The following is a 23807-nucleotide window of genomic DNA, read 5'->3' as shown; positions in this document are numbered from 1 at the left end:
GTTAGTACTGCTAAGTTACTGACTTTTTAGAAAACATTTATTAATGCACAGGACTGAGGTACAGGCCAGAGGTGCGGGGGGTAAGAGGATTCACTAGAGACAGAGTGGGGGGCTGATGGACAGACTGACTGAAGTACACTGCTGCGGGAAGCATTGGCAAGACAGGAGAGGTCTGCTGTGCCATGTGGGCCATCTCTCTGGCTTGGGGTCGAACTCATGCTGCAGTGGCTGTGGATAACTTCACTGTGCTGCACGCTAACCTGCTGCACCACCAGGGATTGCCTATTAACTTTTAATCAGTCTGAACAATTAGCAGTTTTACACAAAAACCAAAAATTAAAAAAATAAAAATTAAAAATCTAGTAACTAGCATTTGTGTTTCTTACTTTCTATTGCTATAAGTTTTTCATTTCCACAAACCTGAGGACTGAAACAGATCTTGAGACAATGTAAGAACGACCTTTTAATCCACCCCCACCAGTAATCATAGTATCTACAACATAACACTAAGGTGGGGAAGCTTTTTAAAAAATAAACTTCTAAATACAGATATCTGTACAATGTGAGCAATGTTAGTAAATAAATGACCCATGAGAGATATGTTTTATAATTACTCCCTCTTATTATTCTCATATAGGAATGTGACAATAACACTGGAATACAGCTGCTTCTCTTACACTGTTGGTGCAGAAGAACTGACAGGAAATATTTCACAAGTAGGGTTCACTAGAATTTGGATATACATTAAACTTCAGCACTTTCAATAAATTTGATTAATGCTGAATATTACCTTTACATTCTGGCTGCCTTCCAGTCCAACTACCATTGGCTAAACATGTTCTTTCTTCAGAGCCATGAAGGATATAACCAATATCACAAGCAAAACGTACAGAACTCTTGGTCCTGAAATCGCTTTCCTGTCTTGAACCATGGCCAGGTGTACCTGGGTCTCCACAGGTGCCAGTAGCATCACCTGCAATTCAGTACAGTTCAGGTTATGTTGTGACAACAGCCATTTATTAAGTTCACAAGTTAGTCCAACACTCTTAAAGTTATTTGTTTTTATAATGTCCTTTAACATGGCAAGTTAACTGGGTAAAAGTTGTAACAATATTTCCAACATAGTCAGAAGAAGAAGACAAAAAGAAAATGAAACTAGCTGGAGAGTATGGTGTTATTTTCTGTCTCAGTGATATTTGGAGATATTAAATAGATTAAGTACATTTCACTAGTATTTCCATGACTGACAGTTATATAGGCTCAAACAGCCATGGGTTTATATAGCTAAAATAAAAATAAATAAATTTGGTAATTTTTAAGTTTTTTTTCCCTCTGTTTCTAGTTTTTTTTGTTAAATTAGAATTGTGAAGCACTAAAAAATGTGCTACATATTGTATTTCTATAGCCAATGCTTGCTTCCTTAATTTTATTTACTAGTGTTCAAGAAGACTTACTAAAGATGAGTAAACTAGTCTACTTATGAAAATATAAAAATAAATTGTAAATAATCAAAATTATAACTCTGAAGTTTGTAGTGAGGGTTTTGGTGTTTATCTTTTGATTTTAGGGTCAAGGAATTATTGAGTTCCTTCTTCATTTCTTAAATAATCGTATTCAAAGTTACCATAACAACAATATATATTAATGGAGTGATGGAGAAACTGAGAGGGAGGAGAGCAGGATGAAGAGGGGTGAGGAGGAGAGAGAGCAAGATAAGGAGGGAGGAAGAAGGAGCTGGGGAAGGGGAGAAAGATTGAGGATACATAAGTGTGTTTTCTGTCTAGATGCCTTTGGGGTGGTACATGCTCTGTGTATTTGGAATTCTTTATTTGCACTCATTTTCATGTAATGTGATATGAACAACCACATGAAATTTAAGGTCATTTTTTTTTTCACTTTTAGATATCTATATACCTTCTCCTCTTAAAATTTAGCAGATGTAGAAAGGGAAGAAAGGAAAGACAGAGTGGGGAGGAGATAGAAATGAGAAAGAAATGAGAGAGAGAGAGAGAGAGAAGTATTTGCTTTTAAATGTATAGTCAGCAGGTTTCTGGGTAAAATAATGATATATTCTAAATTAATATCTTTAATTCTCATTGAGATGAATCTTTTATTCACATTTTTAAAATGTCAGTATTTTAAATCTATAAATTAAACCTGAAGTCTAATGCAGTCACTTCATGGAGTGACCTCACAGGAATTAACTGCAAGTTACAAGATTCTGAAACTCAGTAACCATTTGGTAGATTTTTCCTCTAAGAAGAAAATGTAGAACAACTTCTAATAAATCATCAATACGATTGTTACAGAGATAAATATAAAATTAATATTCAGTATATTAACAAAGGAGGTACAGAAATAAGCACCAATATCTGATTAACAGATAGAAATAAACAGAATAAATAATATCAAACATGGAGACATCACAAATATAGAACTTAATTTTTTAAAGAAAATCAGTAACAGAAGAGATGTATCATGCTGAACAAATTGTTCATTAAAAGTAGCTATAACTTTCATTTAGTCTACAAAAACTTTACTCAGTTTATAGGGGCTAAGAAGTTATATCTGTCTATTAATAACAAAGGAAGTATCTTTCATAAGACTTGGCAAAGTTGAATTAAAATATTTAGGACTTTATTTTTAAATTATACTATTAAGTAATTAGAAACTTAATAGAACTGAATTCTAACAAAAAATCACCGATATCACATTGCCTTTTGTGAAAATATGTATTTGCTCTCTGCTAAAACATAATAGCTGAGACTTAGTGTTCCACATTCTAATGAACAAAAGCCCTGCAGCTGGAGTGGCTTCCTAAAGCCACTTTACATTATTTACAAGTAGTACAAATCATAAGCCTGTAAATTACTATCTGTAGTCTGAACTTATATTACCTGTAGAAGCATTCCAAAAAACTTATAAACAATGCTACAGATTCTCTTCTGAGTTTTTTTTTTTTTTTAAGAATTATTTATTTATTCATACAGAACTGGGGTATGGGCCAGAGGTGCGGAAGGTGAGAGGATTCACCAGGGACAGAGCGGGGAGCAGAACAGGCAGATCACGAAGCACACTGCTGAGGGGAGCAGCAGGCGGGTCAGGAGAGGTCTGCCGCGCCATGTGGATCTCCTCCGGGGCTGGCAGGGATGGAACTCATGCGGAAGTGGCTTAAGCTTCTTAGTGCTATGCTTTAACCCGCTGCGCCACCAGGGAGGGCCCTTTTATGAGTTTTTATAAAGATTTTATTATTTTTACTCTTTATATTGCCTTACATTTATACAATGACAATAAAAAATTACAGTAATTTAATTTCCAACACACATCATCCAATTTTTCAAGTAGTACCTGAACAATGAGGTTGTGATCCACTCCAATGGCCATTTAATTGGCAAGTTCTTGATGACTGGCCGAGAAGGGTACGCTTTCCTGTGCAGGAATAGTGAACAGTGGACCCAAAGGTATACTTTTCACCAGACAGGACTGCATTAGGAGGAACGCCAGGGTGTCCACAGTCAATCACTACAATACATAATTATTTGATATAAAATTTTTTATATCTCCTATCGAACAACCTGCACCAACTTTTTATATAATAAACCAGAAGTAAATTATCTGCTCAAATATGTACAGCCCAGAGAAATGAAACACTACACGAAATTTGAATTTTTAAAAATATAAAATGGAGATTTCAATTTATTGCATATCAGTGTCCAATTTTTCCAACACCATTTGCTGGAAAGATTTTCCATTCTCCAACATATACTATTGTACCCTTTCTAATAATACTCTTGATTTCTTTGTGATGAGTTAACTCTTCATATAAATGTGGGTTTCCTTCTGGGCTTTCCATTCTACTACACTGAACTATGTGGTTGGTTTTAAGCCAATACCAGACTGTTTTGACTATTACAGTTTTGTAGAAAAGCCTGAAGATGCATCATGTGATACATTTGTTTTTTCTATCAGGATCACTTCGGCTTTCTGAGCCCTTTGTATTTCCAATAATTTGTACAAAAGGAAGGAAATAAAGCTCGGACAATACAGAGTCTAAAATAATTTATTTCCAAAATATTAATGAATATATTGAGTGTCTAAAATATATTCAGTTAATTTTATTTCTACATATGTAATTATTTTTGTTGTGATTGAAAATGGGATTGTCTTCCCAATTTCTTTCTCTTCTAGCTTGCTTCTTTGCATATAAGAATGCAAAAGATTTTATAAATTGCCACTTTACTATGCATTTGTTTCTAATAGTGAATTTTTTAGGGTTTTCTATTTATATTATCATGTCATTTGTAAATAATGCTCATTTTACTTCTTTTCCTATTGTGATTCCTTTTACTTATTTTCTTACCTGACTGATCTAAGACTTCCAATACTATGTTGAATAGTAGTGGCAAAAGTAGGTATCACTGTATTGCACCTGACCTTTGAGGAAACCCTTTTAGTTTTTTGCCATCAAATATGTGCTAGCTCTGAGTTTGCTATCATATGCCTATTACTTTCTTTCTTTTTTTTTTTAATCATAAATAGCTGTTGGAACTTGTTAAAGTCTTTCTCTTCATCCACTGATCGGATCATGTGATATTCATCTTTGTAGTGAATTACATGGATAGATGCTAAACTATCTCTGTATAACTAGATTAAATCCCATTTTGTTATGATGGATGGTCTATATAATGTACATTTGGCTTGCCAATTAAATTAGACCATTCTCTTATTTCATATGCAAACATTAACTCAAATGGATTAAAATCTTAGATGTAATACCTGAAACCATAATATATAGAGAAGAATACACAGGTTAAAATCCTTGAAATTGGCCTCAATGATGTCTTTGGGGAATCAACTATATTAGAAAGACAATGAAATAAGGAAATAGTATGTAATATAGTATTCTCAATGAGACCATATATAAATGAGAAAGGAGTACCTATGAGCATAAAAGAAAGGAAATGAAGCTCAGACAATATATAGTTTAGAATAACTTATTCCAGGCTATAGATGAGTAAACTGAGTGGCAAAAAATACATTCAGTGAATTGTCAACCACAATATTAATAGGCAGAGAATAATCAGTTATCAGTATTTATAAAATTTTGTTTGTAAGCTTGAGGTAGCTTGAAAATATAATGTGTGTCCCTTTTCATTGTAACCATCAGAAAATATTGAGTGTAATGTGAATCTTCGGTGTCAAAAAGCAACTGGGAATATAATCTACTAGAATTCATTACATAGCGTACTACCAGGGAGTACAATACAACAGAGTAAAGGTGAAGCATATAAGAACTAAGAAAATCTGAAGATGTTCACATTTCTATGTCCTACTAAATATTTTTAACTTTATTGTTGAGGCCCCATGAGGCAAAGTTAATTATTCCAACTACGAAGCCAGTCAATCTACATATAGAACTCAAATTTGAAATAGTGGATGAACAGTTGACTTAATTATTTGCATAGAAACTGAAATTTATTTGACACCAAAAAGTTTTATTTTTCATTAGCAAAAAGTTCAAACATACTATCTATGGTCACAAAGAAAGCCTATCTAAATAAAATATGATACAAAATTATTTTAAATATAGCAAATTAGTATAGCTACATGTTACTTGCACAATCTTCTTGATTACTACTTTTGGTTCTTCCTGTTCTTTCCATTCTCTTTCTTGTTCTTTCCAATATTCATCAACTCTTTGGGATGCAATTCTATTTGAGGCCTATTAAATGACTAAGTTCCTATAATTTATGCCCATGTTTCTATGCCATCACATAACTTTGATTTATTTTTTTAGATTATTTTCTTACTAGACAGTTTTTTATGCACACATGGTATAAATGTGTGTGTGTGCCCTACAAATCCAGAACATATAACAAAACATACTTATTAAATGTCCATGGTCATATAAATCATATGTACACATCTCATTGAATTTTAAAATATATGACTGTAAATGATAAATTTGTAAAATTATTACATTTTAAGTAATATCTTTGTCTATATCCTCAGGAATACTGAAGTTCTATTTGCTGTTTATGTTGAGACTATTCTTTTAAATGAAATTGAAAGATTAGGTGGAGAGATTCAAATGTAGTTGGCAATTATGGGATGGTAATATCAGAGAATGTGAGAAATGTCTGCTTTTTACATTTTGTCTGCTGTAGCAAAGCTTACCATCAGCAATGATAGAAGTAACTATTATAGTAACATTAAAAAACAAAGTAATTGGACACTGGATTTATAAAAATATAGACTAGATTCAAAATAATGACATCAACTGTACAAAGCTATAAAAGCAAAAGCAACACACACACACACACACACACACACACACATAGTTCTAGATACACTGTAAAGGCAAAAAATATGTATGGTGCTCCATTAGAATTCTTAAGGAAGAATTCACATTATCTACTTACTGATACATTCTGGTAAAGGTTTGTCCCACTGTCCATTTGGTTGACATATCAAAACTGAAGAGCCGAATAAGAAATATCCCGGATTGCAGTCATAGAATACCACAGTGCCATAAGTGAAATTTCCATGTTCTATCTTACTCTCTCTTTTTGAATTGGCTGGAATTCCGGGATCAGAACAGTTGACCACTTAAATGACAAAATTTGAAAGTTGTTGTGTTTGGAACAAGAGCTATGTACCTACATAGATTTCCATGCAAAAATCTGAAACTTTGTTTCAAATGTAAATTTAATAAATCAAAGATTCCAGGAACAGCAGTACTATATCTAGTCCTTTATCTAGATAAGGGACTGAAATTTGTATAGTTGAAAACATAGGGAAAAAGTGAAAATATAGAAAAAGGGAAAATGGCTTTGTAAAATATTTTTGAATAACATCAGCTCCCTAAATATCATGCTGAACAATCAATTTAAACAGTGACAATTTTAAAGACTTGGCTAAACCATAAAGTAAATATCAGAAAATAAGAATTGTGTCAATCAAAACATAAAATATATCATATACCAATACTATGTGTTATCTGTTTCTGTACTGAAACCAATGGTTGAAAAAGAAAACCAAAACCAAGTGCAGATTTCATGGTAACTCAGATCTCAAACACATTTTCCCAAATATGAAAAAAAAAATGTCAATGGTAAGTTTCATTCATTATAAAGTGAAATTCAAGTAAAAATGACTTAAGTGACTGTTTATATGTAGCCGAAATATAGGTGCAAGGTAACATGTTTTTCAGTTGACACAGTATGGCAGCTTTAACCTAAAACTTTAAGGAAAGGAAAAACAATGCTATCGAGCTGGCGTTAGTAATACATATTTTTGTTTGCTTAACAGAATTCTCTCCTGTCCTGTCAAACTACTTGAGTGCTACATCGTTACAGCGTCTCACTGGAGTACAGATTTTACCTTTGCACATGGGTGGAGGACGGCTCCACTGCCTGTTGGCCTGACACTGTGCCTTGGTTGGCCCTTGCATAAGATACCCAATATTGCAAGCAAATGTCACCACGTCATTAAAGTTGAATCCATTCCCACTTGTTCTTCCATAAATTGGACTACCTGGGTGACCACAGCTAACAGCTAATAGCAATGGGGTTGACAGAACACAAAACAGAAATTTTGTCATCAGTTAATATTTATACTTAATTATTTTAAACAACATAGAAAGAAGACCAGTTTTATGGGAAATATATTGAAAGTAGTTTACTAATGTAAAGGTGCAGTTTAGAATGCCAAAACAGTCCAGTATAATAAAATGTTCTACTAGCAAAGAAAAAGCTATTTGCAATTTTGACAATTTTATGCAACAGGAACATAGCAGTTGAAAGTCCATATACCTTTCTCTTTATGGGGTGGGGAGAGGGAGGATACTAAAATCCAAAGCATCTGCATTATTAAAATTATCTGTATATTTCAATTGAAGAATGAAACTGAACCAATATTCCTTCTACAGTTAAGGATTAAAATTAACTGTGAAGAAGTACCTGCACTTAATTTTGAAATAGTTTCTTTTAATATTATTTATGCAATAATCTTTATGAATAATAGTAAGCAAAAATGTGAATGGAGACTAATTTTATGACAATAAAATGTGGATAATAAAAATGATGGATGATATTTTATTATTTTTATATCTTAATATTTTAACATTCTGTTTACCACTCAGCCTTACTAGTTTATTTTCCTCATCTTTTATCTTTGAAAGTTTACACAATTTTCTTGAAAATAAAGCTCTCAATTAGATGAACAACTTAGGCAGTTTTAGTATTATAAAGTTTAATTCTAGGTTTTACGTAATCTGGATTTTCCCAAATACTCAGTATTTCTATGAACTGTTTTATTTTATTATCTTACTGTATATTAATCAGTGCTACTCCAGTCATAGTGCTTCATAATTGGGCACAGTGAAAGACCACAGTCACTTTTAGTATTTTTGAAACGACCCAAGAGCAATTATTCTTCAGTGGAATTGTTAATGTCAACCTACTCATTTGGAAACTTAACTGCATCTTATTCTTATTTAAAATTATCAATAAAGAAACCAGTATTACCCCAAGGACCAATTTTCATTTATAGTCTCAATTATTCAACAAGAAAATCAGTGGCATCCGTTTGCATATAAATGAAAGTGAAAAAAATCTAGCATTCATCCAAGCATAATAGTGCTATCCTTAAGTGATCAAGAGCACTTGTATACTATGAGCTTGCAGCAGGCATATGCACATGAACACGCACACACACTCTAGAAAAGTGATTTTAATTGTTCATTATATGCTTCATTATCTGACTGAATATCCATGAAATTACAATTCTAATAAATTTTTGTTGATTGGATCAAAATTTGACAATGATGGAATTTATAAATATGGATGCAATTAGTCATATTTCCTATAAACCCACACTAAAATTCCCAGCTATTATTTCTTCAAAGTCTTTAATTTATAACCTATGTACTAAAATTGCAACAAACTTACAATAGTATCAATTTCTGATACCAAGTTTAATATAAAATTCAGTAATTAGGGAATGAAAATAAGAAAATAAAATAAAATAGTGTGTAATTGGCTTTCAGGTCCAAAATAGGGTAGATGCAGATCTGAAGCATTGTGTACTGTTGTGCTTTCAGTCAATAAGAAAGAGTAATATAGTTATCATTATTCATAATCATTATTCTTATTTTTGTAGTAGAGTGGTCATAATAAATGCACAAATGGAAAATTCATATCATATATGAAAGAACCATAAAACACATCAGGTATATTAAAATAATGATAATAAAAAGGTATTTTATAATCTGTGTTATTAGGGCCCTCCCTAATGGTGCAATGGGTTAGGCACAGCACTAAGATGCTAAAGCCACTTCATCATGAGTTCCATTCCCAGTCAGGGAGGTGACCCACATGGCGAGGCAGACCTCTCCTGACCCGCCTGCTGCTCCCCTCAGCAGTGTACTTTGTCTAACTGCCTTTCCTGCAACCCACTCTGTCTCTAGTCAAGTCTCTCATGGCCCCTGCACCTTTGGCTTGTACCCCAGTTCTGTATGTATAAATAAATAAGACTTTTTAAAAAAATCGTGCTATTCTTCATGTGTGAATTCAGATCTAATTTAACTTAAAAGATTAGATAGTTGTTGGATTGGTGAGATATTTTTATTATATTTCCACAAGTACATATTGCTTTATAATTTTGCACAAATTGTAAAATCATGTAAAAATAGTGTAAAAGAGTTTAAAAGCACATTTTTGAAAAGATTTACTTATTTATGCATACAGAACTGGGTTATAGGCCAGAGGTTCAGGGACGATAAAAAGATTCACTAGAGACAGAGTGGGGAGCAGGACAGCCAGATCAACAAAGTACACTGCTGAGGGGAGCAGTGGGCGGGTCAGGAGAGGTCTGCTGAGCCATGGGGATCACCTCTGGGGTGTGGATCGAACTCATGCTGAAGTGGCTTTATCTTCTTAGTGCTGTGCATTAACTCATTGTGCCACCAGGGAGGGCCCTTAAAACACATTTTAAAGTAATTTTGAAATATTTCATATAAACTTTTTTTTTTAAGATTTATTTATTCATACAGAACTGGGGTACAGGCCAGAGATGTGGAGGGTGATAGGATTCACCAGAGACAGAGTGGGGAGCAGAACAGGCAGATGATCAAAGTACACTGCTGAGGGGAGCAGCGGGCGGGTCAGGAGAGGTCTGCCACGCCATGTGGTCACCTCCGGGGCAGGCGGGAATCAAACTCATGCGGAAGTGGCTTTAGCTTCTCAGTGCTGTGCTTTAACCCGCTGCGCCACCAAGGAGGGCCCTCATATAAACTTTTATAGCCAAATGTGGTATAATCACATATGCACTGTATATCTTATTTTATTTTATTTTATTTTATTTTATTTAATAATTTAATAGGTTTTTACACTAAAAGTGGCCTTAAGATAAATACTTTTAATCCTTCACTTATATATAGGGACTTTGAGGCCAGAGAGATTAAATGACTTGCATCAGCTTACATAATTAACCGTGGAACTTACATGAGAACAATGACTTTCCATATCATGTTTGAAGATCTTTTCCCCACTAATTATACTCCATTAAAATCTTGCTATGGTGTAACAGTTATAGCATATTCATTATTGCAAAATGCATGCACTTTAGTTTTTAACTATAAGAATCTCATAATATCACATCACAACAATGTTGATGCTGATTCACAATAGTCTCATAAATTTAATTCTTATATATGAAATTTGGCAAGGATGTACCTTCTTAATAAAGAATATATATGTATATATACATGAATATATATATATATATATATAATATACTGATATTAAATACTATGGTAACTGAACAACTACTAAAACAACTATACATTTAAATTGCTTTTGTGATAAAACACAGATAACAGGCATGCAAACATTTTCTTTCATATTCATAGATGGCTTTATGTGCTTAAACCACTTCACTTAAAAAGTAACACACATTAGTATAACAAATTAATTGTTAAAACTAAGTTATGTCTTCATTCTTAAATATACAGACACCTATGTATGTGTGTAGGTAATTATATATGTTGCTTGAACAAATATTGGTACCTCCATAAGAACAGAGGTCTCTGATTACTTTTACCATGCTTACTTACGCACACAAGATGGGAGCTGACCAGACCAATTGTGATCCTGTTGACATATTCTCACTGAAGACCCAATCAATCGGAAACCAGGATTACACTGATAAACCACAGTATCTCTGTAGCCATAGTTTTCTCCAATGACTTGACCATTCACAATGAGTTCTGGAATTCCACAGTGACCCGCTGAAATGTGTTAAACAGTAATATTTCAAACATTGTGATATTAACTCCACAATTAACTTATTAAATATTATATATACATATGTATATATAATTTATGTACATATAAAACATCACCAACTTATCAAGCTTACTTAGAAATATTCCACAAATAATTACAGATATAATTATAATTCATAAATATAGAAACTATTGCATTATTCTGGAAAACACTCTTATAGTAACAAAAAAAGAAATTACGAGATACATTTTTCTGTATGAAATTAAACTATAATGCATTAAAATTTAAGAAACTATTCAGTGAGAAATTTCGTACCAGTAATTGGTTTCCTTATAAAGAAAGAAATATATATAATTAATGACTTTAGGAGGAACAAGAAAAGCAAAATAGAGAAAATAGTCAAAGTAAGTAAATAGAAGGGTACATTAAAGATGTTTATAGAAATCAATCGGCCATCCCTGGTGGTGCAGCGGGTTAAAGCACAGCACTAAGAAGCTAAAGCCACGTCAGCATGAGTTTGATACCTGTCCGGGAGGTGAACCAAATTGCCAGGCAGACCTCTCCTGACCCGCCCGCTGCTCCCCTCAGTAGTGTATTTTGTCAATTGGCCTATTCTGCTCCTGGCACTGTCTCTGGTGAATCCTCTCACCACCTCTGCATCTCTGGCCTGTTCCCCAGTTCTTTATTCATAAATAAAACAAATCTTTAAAAACAAAAACAAAACAAATAAACAAAAAAACAAAAATCATCATCATTTTTTGCACAGTTTTAGAAAATAGAAGGCTGTTTAATGAGATTATAAGTTCAACAGCAAAACAGAAGAGACATGAAAAACAAACAAACAAAAAACAAAACAGTGTCCTTAATGAGCATACCTAAAACTCTTAAAAAAATATATTTATGTAAACAAGAACTGGGGTACAAGCCAGAGATGCTTGGAATGAGAGGGTTCATTAGAGACAGAGTGGAGAACTGAAATTCACTGCTGAGGGAGCAGTGGGCAGGGCAAGAGAGGTCTGCTGTGCCATTGTCGGTCACCTCCCATGCCAGGCTTCAAACTTGTGCAGTGGCTGCAAATAGCTTCATAGTGTGCACTTTAATCCTTTGTACCACCAGGGAGGGCCCTAGATCTAAAACTCTAACAAATTTTAGAAATCAATTAAGAAAAACATACATAAAATGATGCATGTTATTTGGTGGATTTTAATCGTCAATGAACAGTTAACGTCGAGAAACTGACCACAATAATTTATAATATAAACAGAATAAAGGGGGAAAAAAGAAATCATTCTAATAAAATAAGAAACAAAAATACTTGGCAAAATTCAGTACCTGATTATGATTAATACTAAACATAAATTAGGAAGTCATGGAAACTTATCAACATGATAAAGGTATTAAGAATTCCTCCACATAATATCAAATTTACTGATAAAATATTCAAGTCTTTCCTTTTGGCAAAGGGAGCAAGACAAAAAGTCCAGTGTCACTAGTTACTTACTATTATTTGTTAGGTCCTATCAGTGTGATAGGTTAATACAAAAGAAGAAAGCAAAGCATAAAACTGAAAAACAAGTGTAGAACTATATTCTAGGAATAAATGGTATAGAGACCAAAAAAAATTCTAGTTTAAGAAAAGCCTAAAGCAAATAAACGAAGTGAGCAAGGTCGAACATTTTCATTTATAATAGTGCAGACCTACTAAGTATTCTGGGGAATAAATTTAGTAATAAATGCACAGCATCTATGCTAAAATACAAAATATGCCTGCTGAAATACCTATAGAATATGTAAATGAATAAATAAGCTAAATCTATTTTGTCCATCAAGTTTAATAGTATTGTTAGAGGTCCATTCTCCCCAAATGATATATAGATTCAATTCACTTCTGATCATAATACTGCCAATCTTTTAAAATAAAATTGCTAAATTAATTCTAAAACTAAAGTGTATCTGCAAGATCCCATAATACTATTTGAAATATAAGAACAAATATGAATATAATTCAAGACATAAAATTTATTCAACAAATATCTCCTTATAGCCATATGGGAACAAAATAACCTCAATCTTATTTCACAAAACAAATAAATAAATAAAACCATCAAAAATGATTTCAGGTATGTAGAAAAGCTACATGTCTCCTAGAAAAAACTTGAAAGAAAGTTTTAGTGACTTAGGCTAATCAAGTTTCCAAAACAGACACAAAAATTGTAACATGAAAGGGGGAATTGCAGATTTATTTGCAAAATTAATCAGAATAAGCAAAATAAAAAAGAAAAAGAAATGTTTATTTAATCCTATTTTAATATATAATCATTTAATGTATTTACTATTTATTTCTTTAAATTTATATTAAGAAGATTCAAATAAATGTGTTCTTATAAATAAACTATTATTACTGGATTTCCAAATATACCTGTTAATGATATATCTGAGGGAGAGGAAAATGAGTTTTAGCAAAACCTCCTTTAACATTCAAATTATTGTGTTACCATGAACATTTTCAAGCTTATTAGCAAAACAATGTGCATTTAACTCGCTAATGTAAGGACTTTTATACAATGCATTATATAGAGTTTTGAGAAAAAAAATTCTAAAGAATTTAGGACTACCCTGTTCATAATAACCAACATTTAAATTAATATACCAAAATGCTTTGCCTCTTTCTCAACAGAAAGGTGAATAGTAACTAGAAAAGTTTTCAGTATTACCTAATTAATATTTTTGTCATACATTTGAGTGTTTTTAGAGGAAAAATAAAGCATATATTATACCATTATTTTAATATTAGGAAAATAATATAACAAAGAGATATCACAATATTATTTTAATAATAAAAGAGGGGTAGGAAGACATAGATATTGCAGTTTAATTTACTGAACAAGTATTTTGAAATGGGGAAATATTTTATGTGCAAAATCAAGTTTGAAAAATGATGTTTAATCAAAAGTATTATGTAATTTGAAATCTTATTGAAATAAAAATGGACAGCTCATTTCTTTAGTAGTAGTTCATGACGTATGAACACACATGCATTTTATATTTTTTTATACATTGCAACTTTTTAATTTACTCATCTGTCCTTGAAGGGATAATGCTAAGCAAAATAAGAGAGAAGGAAAAAGACAGTATCGGTGGCGTCGCTACATGTGGAATATAAGAAACAAAAGCAAAGGTAAGACAAAAGAAAAAAAATGCTGGAATAGCATTCAGTAGTGTTTAAAACTAGTTTCTGCACTTTGCTCACATGAAGAATGTTGGGGGACAGAAAATAGGGAAGAAAAGGAAACCATAGACTTGCCAAGGGGACTGGTCATAGGTCCAACATGACCGACAGGGGCTATCGAGAATTCTGAGGAATGCAAAAATAGGGCAAACAGACCAGGCAGGATACCTCCTGTGTGGCAGGCAGGTCCACTGAAACCTGATGTTCCAGCAGAGAGGAACTTCTAGAAACTAACTTACCCAGTCACAAAAAAGCCTTTGAGCACAAGTTATAAAACACCCCAACCCTGTCCTTCCACAGGGATAGTAACTGCCACCTCACCAACTTGTCCCTTGCAGAATATTTCAATAAATGACTTTGGTGAATTATTTCTCTCCTGCATCTCAGGCTTCAGGTAATATTAGACTGCAACAAAGAACAAACTGAGAGTACCAGAGAGGGAGTGGCAAGGTGGAAAGCAAAGGTGGTGGGCGCTAGTGGGCGGGGGTGCCTGCGTAGAGTGTAGTGGCATACCTCTGAAAGTGAGGCTATGTCTCTGAATCGATGTCTGAATCTCTGAGGCTGTACTGTAACCAAAGCTACCTCAATAATAATAATAATAACATCATTCCTCCTTATGAAAAAGGAGGTGAAAGATATTTAAATGTAGAAGTTGTTTTTCTTCCTCAGTCATAATCTTAAGCAAATAGGTGAAAGGAAAATTGACTATGGTTTAGAATGAATTAATTGCTGCAGCAATTTATCCAGCTGAGTATGAAGACATATAATTTTTGGCAATTAGTTTTCACCTTTTTATTTTCATTAAGTCTAGAGAAAATGTGTGTTTCCTTACTGACAATACTGACACCAGATTCTCATTATAAATACTAACTGATTAACTTTAAAGTTAATCTGTTTAATAGTTTTTCTACCATGAACCATTTTTAAAGTTAAATCTTTTCTGGTCTCTAGCATCCATCCTGAGTGAATACATTATCTCATTGTATGCCATAGCTGGGAGATAACTGGTTAAAACGATTTAAATATCTGTACCTAGACACCTGGTTTCAGATCCACTCCAAAGACCTGAAGAAAGGCATTCCCGTACAGCAGAGCCCACAAGCATAAATCCTGAGTCACAAGTAAAGATGGCCGTGGAGCTGTATGAAGTTTGAGTTCCAATTTTATTTCCATTTGGTGGTATGGGTAGTTCTCCACAGGATATAACTTGAAAGAAATAAAAAGGTAAAAATGCTGAGGACACCTGATAGTCAAAATGCACTTGTAACAAATCATACCGTTAGCTTTTAACTTCTTTCACAAGAACTTCATAATAATCTTATACATACAAAGGGCTTAAAAGCAGTGCCAGAAAGTTGCCAATGTACAATCAGTATTATCTAATTGTTACAGTAAATGACTGACCTACAATCCAAACAGGAGATTTCCGAAAACAAAGTCCACAACTTTTTTTCATTAGTATTTACCAATTCAAAAAATATTAACATTCTTTAATACAGTAGTAATAGTAAAAAAAAAAACAGTATCATCTCACTTTTCTAATGTGTTTGGGAAAGGGAGTGATCAAGCAACTCAATCACCAAGGGCAGTTTATGATGTAATTTTAATCTACTGTAAACTTACTTTGGCAATAAGGTCTTTCGTTTCTCCAGCTCCAGGTACCATTAGGGAGACATTCAATAGAAGCAGGACCTAGTCCGTGATAACCAGGGTCGCAGCTGAAAACGACCTTGGTTTTATATTCATAGTGGGAGCCATTCACAATTCGCCATCTTCCATGTTCCAAAGTAAAGGAATTGATGCTTGGACATGTAACAACTATAAAACAAACAAACAAAAAAAGCAAAAATATAAACACTAATGAGTAAATCATGGCTGTTCAATCTCTTAACTATGTCTCTTCCATCCTTTATATCACAACTTCTTTATTTCATTCATTATTTTGTCATATGTTCCTTTAATACTTGATTTTTATGTATTTTCCTTGTTATTCTGTTTTGTTATCATAGCTTTATGGTACTGCTGGCATATCCTTGATCTTGATGTGTTCTTTCACATTTCAGTACTTGTACATATTATTCTACCTAAAATCTAAATCACTGCTTTGTCTCTACTTTTTTTTTCTTTTTTTTTTAATTATATGCATAGTTATTCCTTGGTACAGGAAGACATGAAACACATTTAATGATAAATTATTCTGATATTATTTGCTAATGTGTCTATTTTATTTGGAATTGGTTTATAAGTACTGTTTTCTGTTTTTTCTTCCCAGTATTTTTAGGCAAAATTAACAGGATGTGAAAAAAAGGGACTCCTGTGCAATATTGGTGAGCTATTATGGAAAACAGTATGGGGTTCCTCAAACACTCAAATAATTCTATCATATGAATCAGCAATTTTACTTCTGGATCTGTATCAGGCTCTTGATGAGATATTTGCATTCTCATATTCATTGCAATATTATTTGCAATAGGCAAGATAATGGAAAAAAACTATTGATTTTGTAGATTTTTTGTCTATATTTTAAGGAAATTTATTTCATTAGAATGACATTTTTATCTAAGAATTCTGATATAAATTTGGGTTAAAACTAAAGTTGTTCAACAAAAGTAAAAGTGCTATTAGACACTTATGATAAAACTACAAATAATTTAACGATCCTTATTTCACATGAAATCATGAAATGCTAGTACTATATGTGAATAAAGTATACAGGAATATCAAAGAACCAACATTTTAAAATTGTTGACCACTAAGTGTTTTTATTAGAAATATTTCATAATACTATTATACAATTTTCACTTTCCTATTAAGTAGTAATTATAAGGCTTCCCTGCTAGTCTAGGGGTTAAATCTAGTATTATCACCACAATGGCAATAGTTCAATCCCCGGCCTGGGAGCTGACCTACATGATGCTGCCGACCTCTCTTGTCTCACCATGTATTTCAGTAAATCTTCCTGTTCTACTTCCCACTCTGTCTCTGGTAAATTCGCTCACCCCCCCACCCTATCTCTGGCCTATACCTAAGTTCTTCTATACAAAAATAAAATCTTACAAATTTTACAAAATCTTTCTTAATCTTAAAAACAAATAAACCAAGAATTACAGTAATGGGAAATAATGGAATGTATATAACCTGAAGAATACCACATAAGTTAAGAGACATAGATCATCTCAATAATACCATTTATCCTTGTACTATTTGGAGCTGAAAGTACTGAAATATAATTAATGCAAAACTTAAAAGTATTTCAGGGGTCTGTATACTCAGTTACATGTTGATTGATGGATGATTTTGTTTAACATAAGGAAACTTGTTATATAAAATGAAAATTTTGATTTTTTTGAGATAAATTTTCTGGAGATTCCAAAATTAAATGGAAAGTCATTATTATCTTCTAGTTCTTCACAGTATGAGACAACAGCTTAATTAACTTTTATCTCCTTGTTAGATGTCACACTTCATCTCAGGATTTGGTTCTCCGTTTTATAAACCCTACACAGGACTTCTAATCATGTATGATAGTCGTAGAAACAAAACTGAGCAAATTTATTAAACAATACTCACCAACACAGCGAGGGGTCTTGTTATGATTGCTCCACGTTCCATCTGATTGACACACTGCAGTGGTAAGTTCCTTAGATGACAATCTGTACCCATCATTACAAAAATAGGTAACCCGAGTTCCTACCAAGTAGTCTGTTGTAAGTATTCCTCCATTGGTTGGAGCTTTAGGTATTCCACAGGAAATTGCTAAAATAAATTTAGATATATAAAAACACAGCAACAGAAAAATAAATTATTTCAGTCTTCAACTGTATGGCATGAATAGCAATTTGTAATTTTGATAAAATTTCAGAACGTTTACCCTAAATCATTCCTGAACTATAGGCTTTTGAGTAATTTATTTCAAATTTATATTAAATGTGCCTTTAAACATTTGAATTCATATACTATTACTACTTTATATCTTGGTTTCTTAGTTAAATTCTTGTGAGCATGATTACTAGCTTTCATAAAGATTTTGTGATAGGACATGCCAGATTAATAAAGCATATCTAATGCTAACATATGACTGGACCATCACATAGCTTTTCAATTTGGGACATAATTTTCAAAAGCTCTGAAGGTGATGATAACCAACATTCAACAGTACTTTGGCCAGGTATAAAACAAGTAGATTTATTTAATGTGAACACTGAATTTTGCTATGTCTGGTCCATCAGTGGAATATCATATATGTGGGCCAGGGCTTAATGTCTTCAAACCTAGTTCAGATCCTTCTGAATTTTACTGATTTAACCTATTATTAATATTTACTACTTTCAAAGTATTTATTTATTTGAAGTAGCATTGGTTTGCATCACTTTACATGACTCAGAGAAATAGGTTCACACTTCTCATATATACATCACAAAAGCCCACCTACCTCAGAGCATTCATCCTTATTGAATACCAGTGGGCCCTTTCCCCATTTTTTTTTCATTCCAGCCTTCCTGTCTAGTAACCTCAATTCTGTCATTTCTAAACTGTTTTGACTTAATTCTGTCAAACTGTCTTTATTGTATTTACCCATATTCCACATATGAGTGAAACCATCTGGTAGCTGTCTTTCTCCCCTTTATTTATTTCAGTTAGCATACTTTCTTCAAGTTCCATCCATGCTGTCTGAAAGGGCAAGAGTTCAATTTCTTTCATAGCTGAATAGTATTCTATCATGTATTCCACATCTCAAACTCCAGTGATCTGTCTTTGAGCACTTAGGTAAATAGTATGGGAATTAATAGTGGAGTGGATATATGCCTTTAAAGGAGTGTTTTTGTATTCTTTGGATAAATGTCAAGGAGTGGAATTACTTGATCATGTGGTATATCCATTTTTTTTTTTATATTTTGAGAAGCCACCATTTTTGATAGGGGCTACACTAGTGCATTACCACCAAGAACATGTGAGGTTTCCTGTTACTCTATACCCTCTTCTGCCCATTTTTGATTGGGTTATTTATTCTCTTTTTATTGAGCTATATCAGTTCTTTGTAGATCTTGAGTTGTGCCCTTGTTGAATATATGATGTCCAAATATCTATTCCCATTCAGTAGGGTATTTTTGTTTTTGTTGTTCTGATAATTTCTTTCATATTACAGAAGCTTTTTAATTTGATGTAGTCCTATGTCTTTATTTTTGTTTTCATTTTCCTTGCCATGTGAGCTGAGTCCCCCACAGACATCTCTGATGTCAAGGTTGTGGAGTATTTTGCCTATGTTTTCCATTCTGTATATAATGAATTATGTCATTATATCCAAGCCTTTAGTCCATGTTTACTATATTTTTGGTGTATAGTATGAGTGGGTATTCTAAGTTCATTTTTCTACACGTGACTGTACAGAGATTTTCCTTTCTCCACTGTATAGTCTTGACTCCTTTGTCATAGATTTAACTGCACTGACTTATCTTAGATGTCTTAGTTTTTACCTATTAGAAACTGATTTAGGGAAAATATTTTTAATATAGTATGATGATTACAGTAAAACTATATATTAAATATTATATTTTAACACATTATATATTTGTCATACATATACAGGACATACAAGATATTTTCAGATCTTACAACTTCAATGACTACACAGAAATCCTCTAAGACATTGTTTTTTGTTTTTATCTTTTCCTTTTAAGTGCATGATTCACGTCACTGTAAAACCACCAAAGGTAATGCATTTAATTTTTTTAAATACCTATACATTGTTGGGGTAGTATAGGCTAAACTTAGATAAAACAAGTATATATATATATATATATATATATACATATTAAATAATATAGGTTCCATATATGCAGTTAGTATAAAATGGCTATAGTTTAGAACTGAGAATAGTTTAGACTAAAAAGATAACACAATCACTGTGCCTGCACATAGCTTAAAATTTAACTTCTAAGCTAAAAAGAGAAAGCAAACTGAATTCAAAAGCAACTTCATTGTTTTTATGGATGTCTTTGTGGACTTGACTCCAGCAGCAAGGGAAATAAAAACAAAAATAAACAAATGCAGTGATACCAAATTAAAAAGTTTGTACAAAGCTAAAGAAACTATCACTAAAACAAAAGGATGGAACATACTGGATGGAACCAAATATTTACACACTATACATCTTACAAAGGGCTAATGCCCAGCATCTATAAAAACTCATACAACTAAAAACATGAAAACAAATAACTCTATCAACAAATGAGCAGAAGAGCTAACTAGAGACCATTCCAGATAGACATACAGCTGACCAAGAGACACATGAAAAGATGCACATCATATTTATTATCAGGGTAAATGCATATTAAAAAGTACAATGAAGGGGCCCTCCCTGGTGGCACAATAGGTTAAAGCACAGCACTGAGAGGTTAAAGCCACTGCAGCATGAGTTTGATCCCCACCCTGGAAGTGACCCACATGGTGCAGCAGACCTCTCCTGACCCGCCTGCTGCTCCCCTCAGCAGTGAAGAAATCAACTTGTTAGTTGGCTACATTTTCCCCTTTTAAATTTGTTTCTCAAGAACATATTTTTTGCAAGCTCAGAGTAAAACTCAGTATCCAGTGATTTTTCCCCAAACTTATCATCCCATCTCTCTGCAGACTCCACATTAATGCAATCTCCAGCTCTGGTTAGTCATTTTCTGACAAGATGACGGCATTGGTAGACATATAGATAAATTATGTATGTAACTGGATAGAATAAGTGCAGTGCATTTATTATGCTATGATTTTACATCTTATCATAAATGGTGCCAATAATATGCTCTGTAGTACATTTTTGAAAATTTCAGTGATCCAAATGAAAAAGTTAAATGAAACTAATCTTTTGTTAATGCATTTATCAATTTTTGGATGACATACTTCACCTTGACAAGCAGGAACTGGTGCATCCCATGCATGATACCCATATGAAGACTTTCTGCACACAGCACTGCTTTTCCCGACAAGCCGGAACCCTCGATCACAGGCCCAGCGTACCACACTATTGAGCTGTCCACCTGTCTGACTGATGATATATCCATGAGGTGGGGATTCTGGTGTACTACAATAAAAAGCTTTTTAAAAGAAAAAAAAAATCACTGCTTAATTGAACATTCTTTACAACCCAGACTTATAAAAAAACTGTAAGTGAATATGAGTCAATTGCTCTTTATGTGAACTTCTGTTCATAAGCACATTATAAAAGTTTCTATGATCATTTTAAGTTTTAGGGGACATAACTATCTCAGAGTGTACTTGTAATTCTTCATCTCCTACAATTTCCTCTGAATTGAAAAAAAGCACATTTTCTTACTAGCTGGGAGGTTCAAAAGCCTTGAGAAAACTTTATTAAAATTTGAAAACAGTATTTCATGCAATTTGGAGTCTCGATGTTCTAAGCATACTAGTTATATTTTAGAACATGTTGTTTACATGTCACTTTGAAGTTATCTATAGATACCTACATTATGCTATGACATTTCATCAAACAATGATGTCTGAAGTAGACTTCCATAGTCTATAAACACCTCTCCCAGTTTATTAAAGACATTTCACACTATCAAGAGCTCTATGCATAGTGATAAAGAAAAAATACTAGAAATAAAAAAATAAATAAATAAAACCCCAACTCCAGAAGTCTAAAATGTCAAAAGATAATGTCAAATGGCTTTTTCATTTATATGTATTTTCGAGAGTACTGGCAAGAATCATTTATCTTTGAAACTTCAATGTATTCACCTGAGAAAAATAAGACTTTAGGGGTAAACAGTAAGAAATAGATTGAACTTAGAATATATATGTCATAACCTGTCATTTCTAAAGGAAAAATACATATTCAATATGTCAAGTTGTCCTTGAGACTAAAGTGGTATATTCACTATTTTGTTATGAATATCAACACAAATAGAATTAATCTATAGTAGTCTTTAAAATGCTTATAGTTATTTGACTTAAATGGTTTCATTTTAAGTGATGATCACTAAATACAGAATTTAGCTGATTTTCAAATGTCATATTTGGAAACATTAATAAAAACAAATTATTTGTAAGATGGAACATTGATTCAAATATGAAAACTCTTAGGAAGGACTAGTCATATATTTAAAATTTTAAAGACTTTTTCCTTGGCTGTCTTAATATTTTTTATTTAATAGAAACATATTGTAGTATAAAACATGTTAATAATATGATGCCAGTGATGCTACTTATAGAAGTCAATTCTCTAAAAATTAAACTCAAATTGTTCTCAGAGTTTTAATATTAATGTGTGTAGACAAAATTTCTTTAATTATACATGTATAGCAAAATTATAAAATGAGTGAAATTTGAGAGTGTATATTTACAACTGAATTTCAAAGATTAAGTTTATGACTACAATTACTATGTCAGAATTGTTCATAAAATACTTATGAAAGAAATTTTCAGTTGAGCTGATTAGCAGTGAGCCATGGAATTGGCACACATGGTCTGAACCTTGTACAGGAAGACACGTATATTGGGTCTGTGGTATACTGTGATTGAGCACACACTGATGACCTCCAATATGACTTAGCTTGGCAATAAAGAAAAGGAATCTAATCTTCATGTAATGGGGAACAATTAACATAAACCTATTCAACAAGAAAAGTATTGGCTCAGTGTCAGTAAACCTTATCAATAGGAAGACATAAAAATGCTATTTCATAAAATCAATATTAATATCAATTTAATATTAAAATTGTTTAGCCCCATTCTCTAAATATTACTCAATGAAGAACAGTAATGGCAAAACAATTGTTTTCAAGGCAAAGCTTGGAAAATTACATTTTAATCATTTTTATTTTAATATTTCATATATTTCAGCAGGTGTCATAAATTAATTGAGAGTAACAAGAACAAAAAGTGCCCATTGGGTACTTATCTTTTGTTTAAACTTAATAGATCAAGATGTTATTCAACATATCAGTTATGCACAACTGAGAAATACTGTTGACATTTTCTGAGAGTTCAAGAGAAACAAATCTATTGAAAAAGTATTTAAAGTATCCATTTAATTTCTGATTATGTCATAAACATTAAATTAAACTATCATAAATGCTTTCAGCTTATATATATATTTATATATAAATATATATAAATATATATATATAAGTATATATATAAATATATATATATTTATATTTGTAAGTATACATATATATGTGTATATATCTATATCTTTGTATATATCTATATATGTGTATATATAGCTATAGATAGATAGATAGATAGATTTAATTTAGTTCCACATCACCTCTTGCATA

The 23807-nt window shown here is 32.4% G+C and overlaps 1 protein-coding gene across 1 annotated transcript in view; it reads right to left on the bottom strand.

Annotated features, from left to right (window-relative positions):
* The window catches only part of CSMD3 (CUB and Sushi multiple domains 3), a 764662-nt gene that overhangs the window by 41341 nt on the left and 699514 nt on the right, over window positions 1-23807 (bottom strand). Inside the window, exons 50-58 of the mRNA XM_004679632.2 lie at window positions 21411-21599; window positions 18088-18273; window positions 16141-16335; window positions 15550-15723; window positions 11117-11290; window positions 7384-7557; window positions 6423-6608; window positions 3349-3522; window positions 791-973 (exon numbers count right to left, since the gene is read on the bottom strand). Of these exons, the coding sequence (XP_004679689.1) occupies window positions 791-973; window positions 3349-3522; window positions 6423-6608; window positions 7384-7557; window positions 11117-11290; window positions 15550-15723; window positions 16141-16335; window positions 18088-18273; window positions 21411-21599 (1635 nt within the window). The remainder of the gene's footprint in view (window positions 1-790; window positions 974-3348; window positions 3523-6422; window positions 6609-7383; window positions 7558-11116; window positions 11291-15549; window positions 15724-16140; window positions 16336-18087; window positions 18274-21410; window positions 21600-23807) is intronic.

Source organism: Condylura cristata, unplaced genomic scaffold (genome assembly GCF_000260355.1).
Source record: "Condylura cristata isolate star-nosed mole 26May11 unplaced genomic scaffold, ConCri1.0 scaffold00009, whole genome shotgun sequence".
In the NCBI taxonomy this organism is placed as follows: domain Eukaryota; kingdom Metazoa; phylum Chordata; class Mammalia; order Eulipotyphla; family Talpidae; genus Condylura; species Condylura cristata.
The sequence above is the reverse complement of the archived record's forward strand: the minus strand, read 5'-3'. Positions and strand labels throughout refer to the sequence as shown.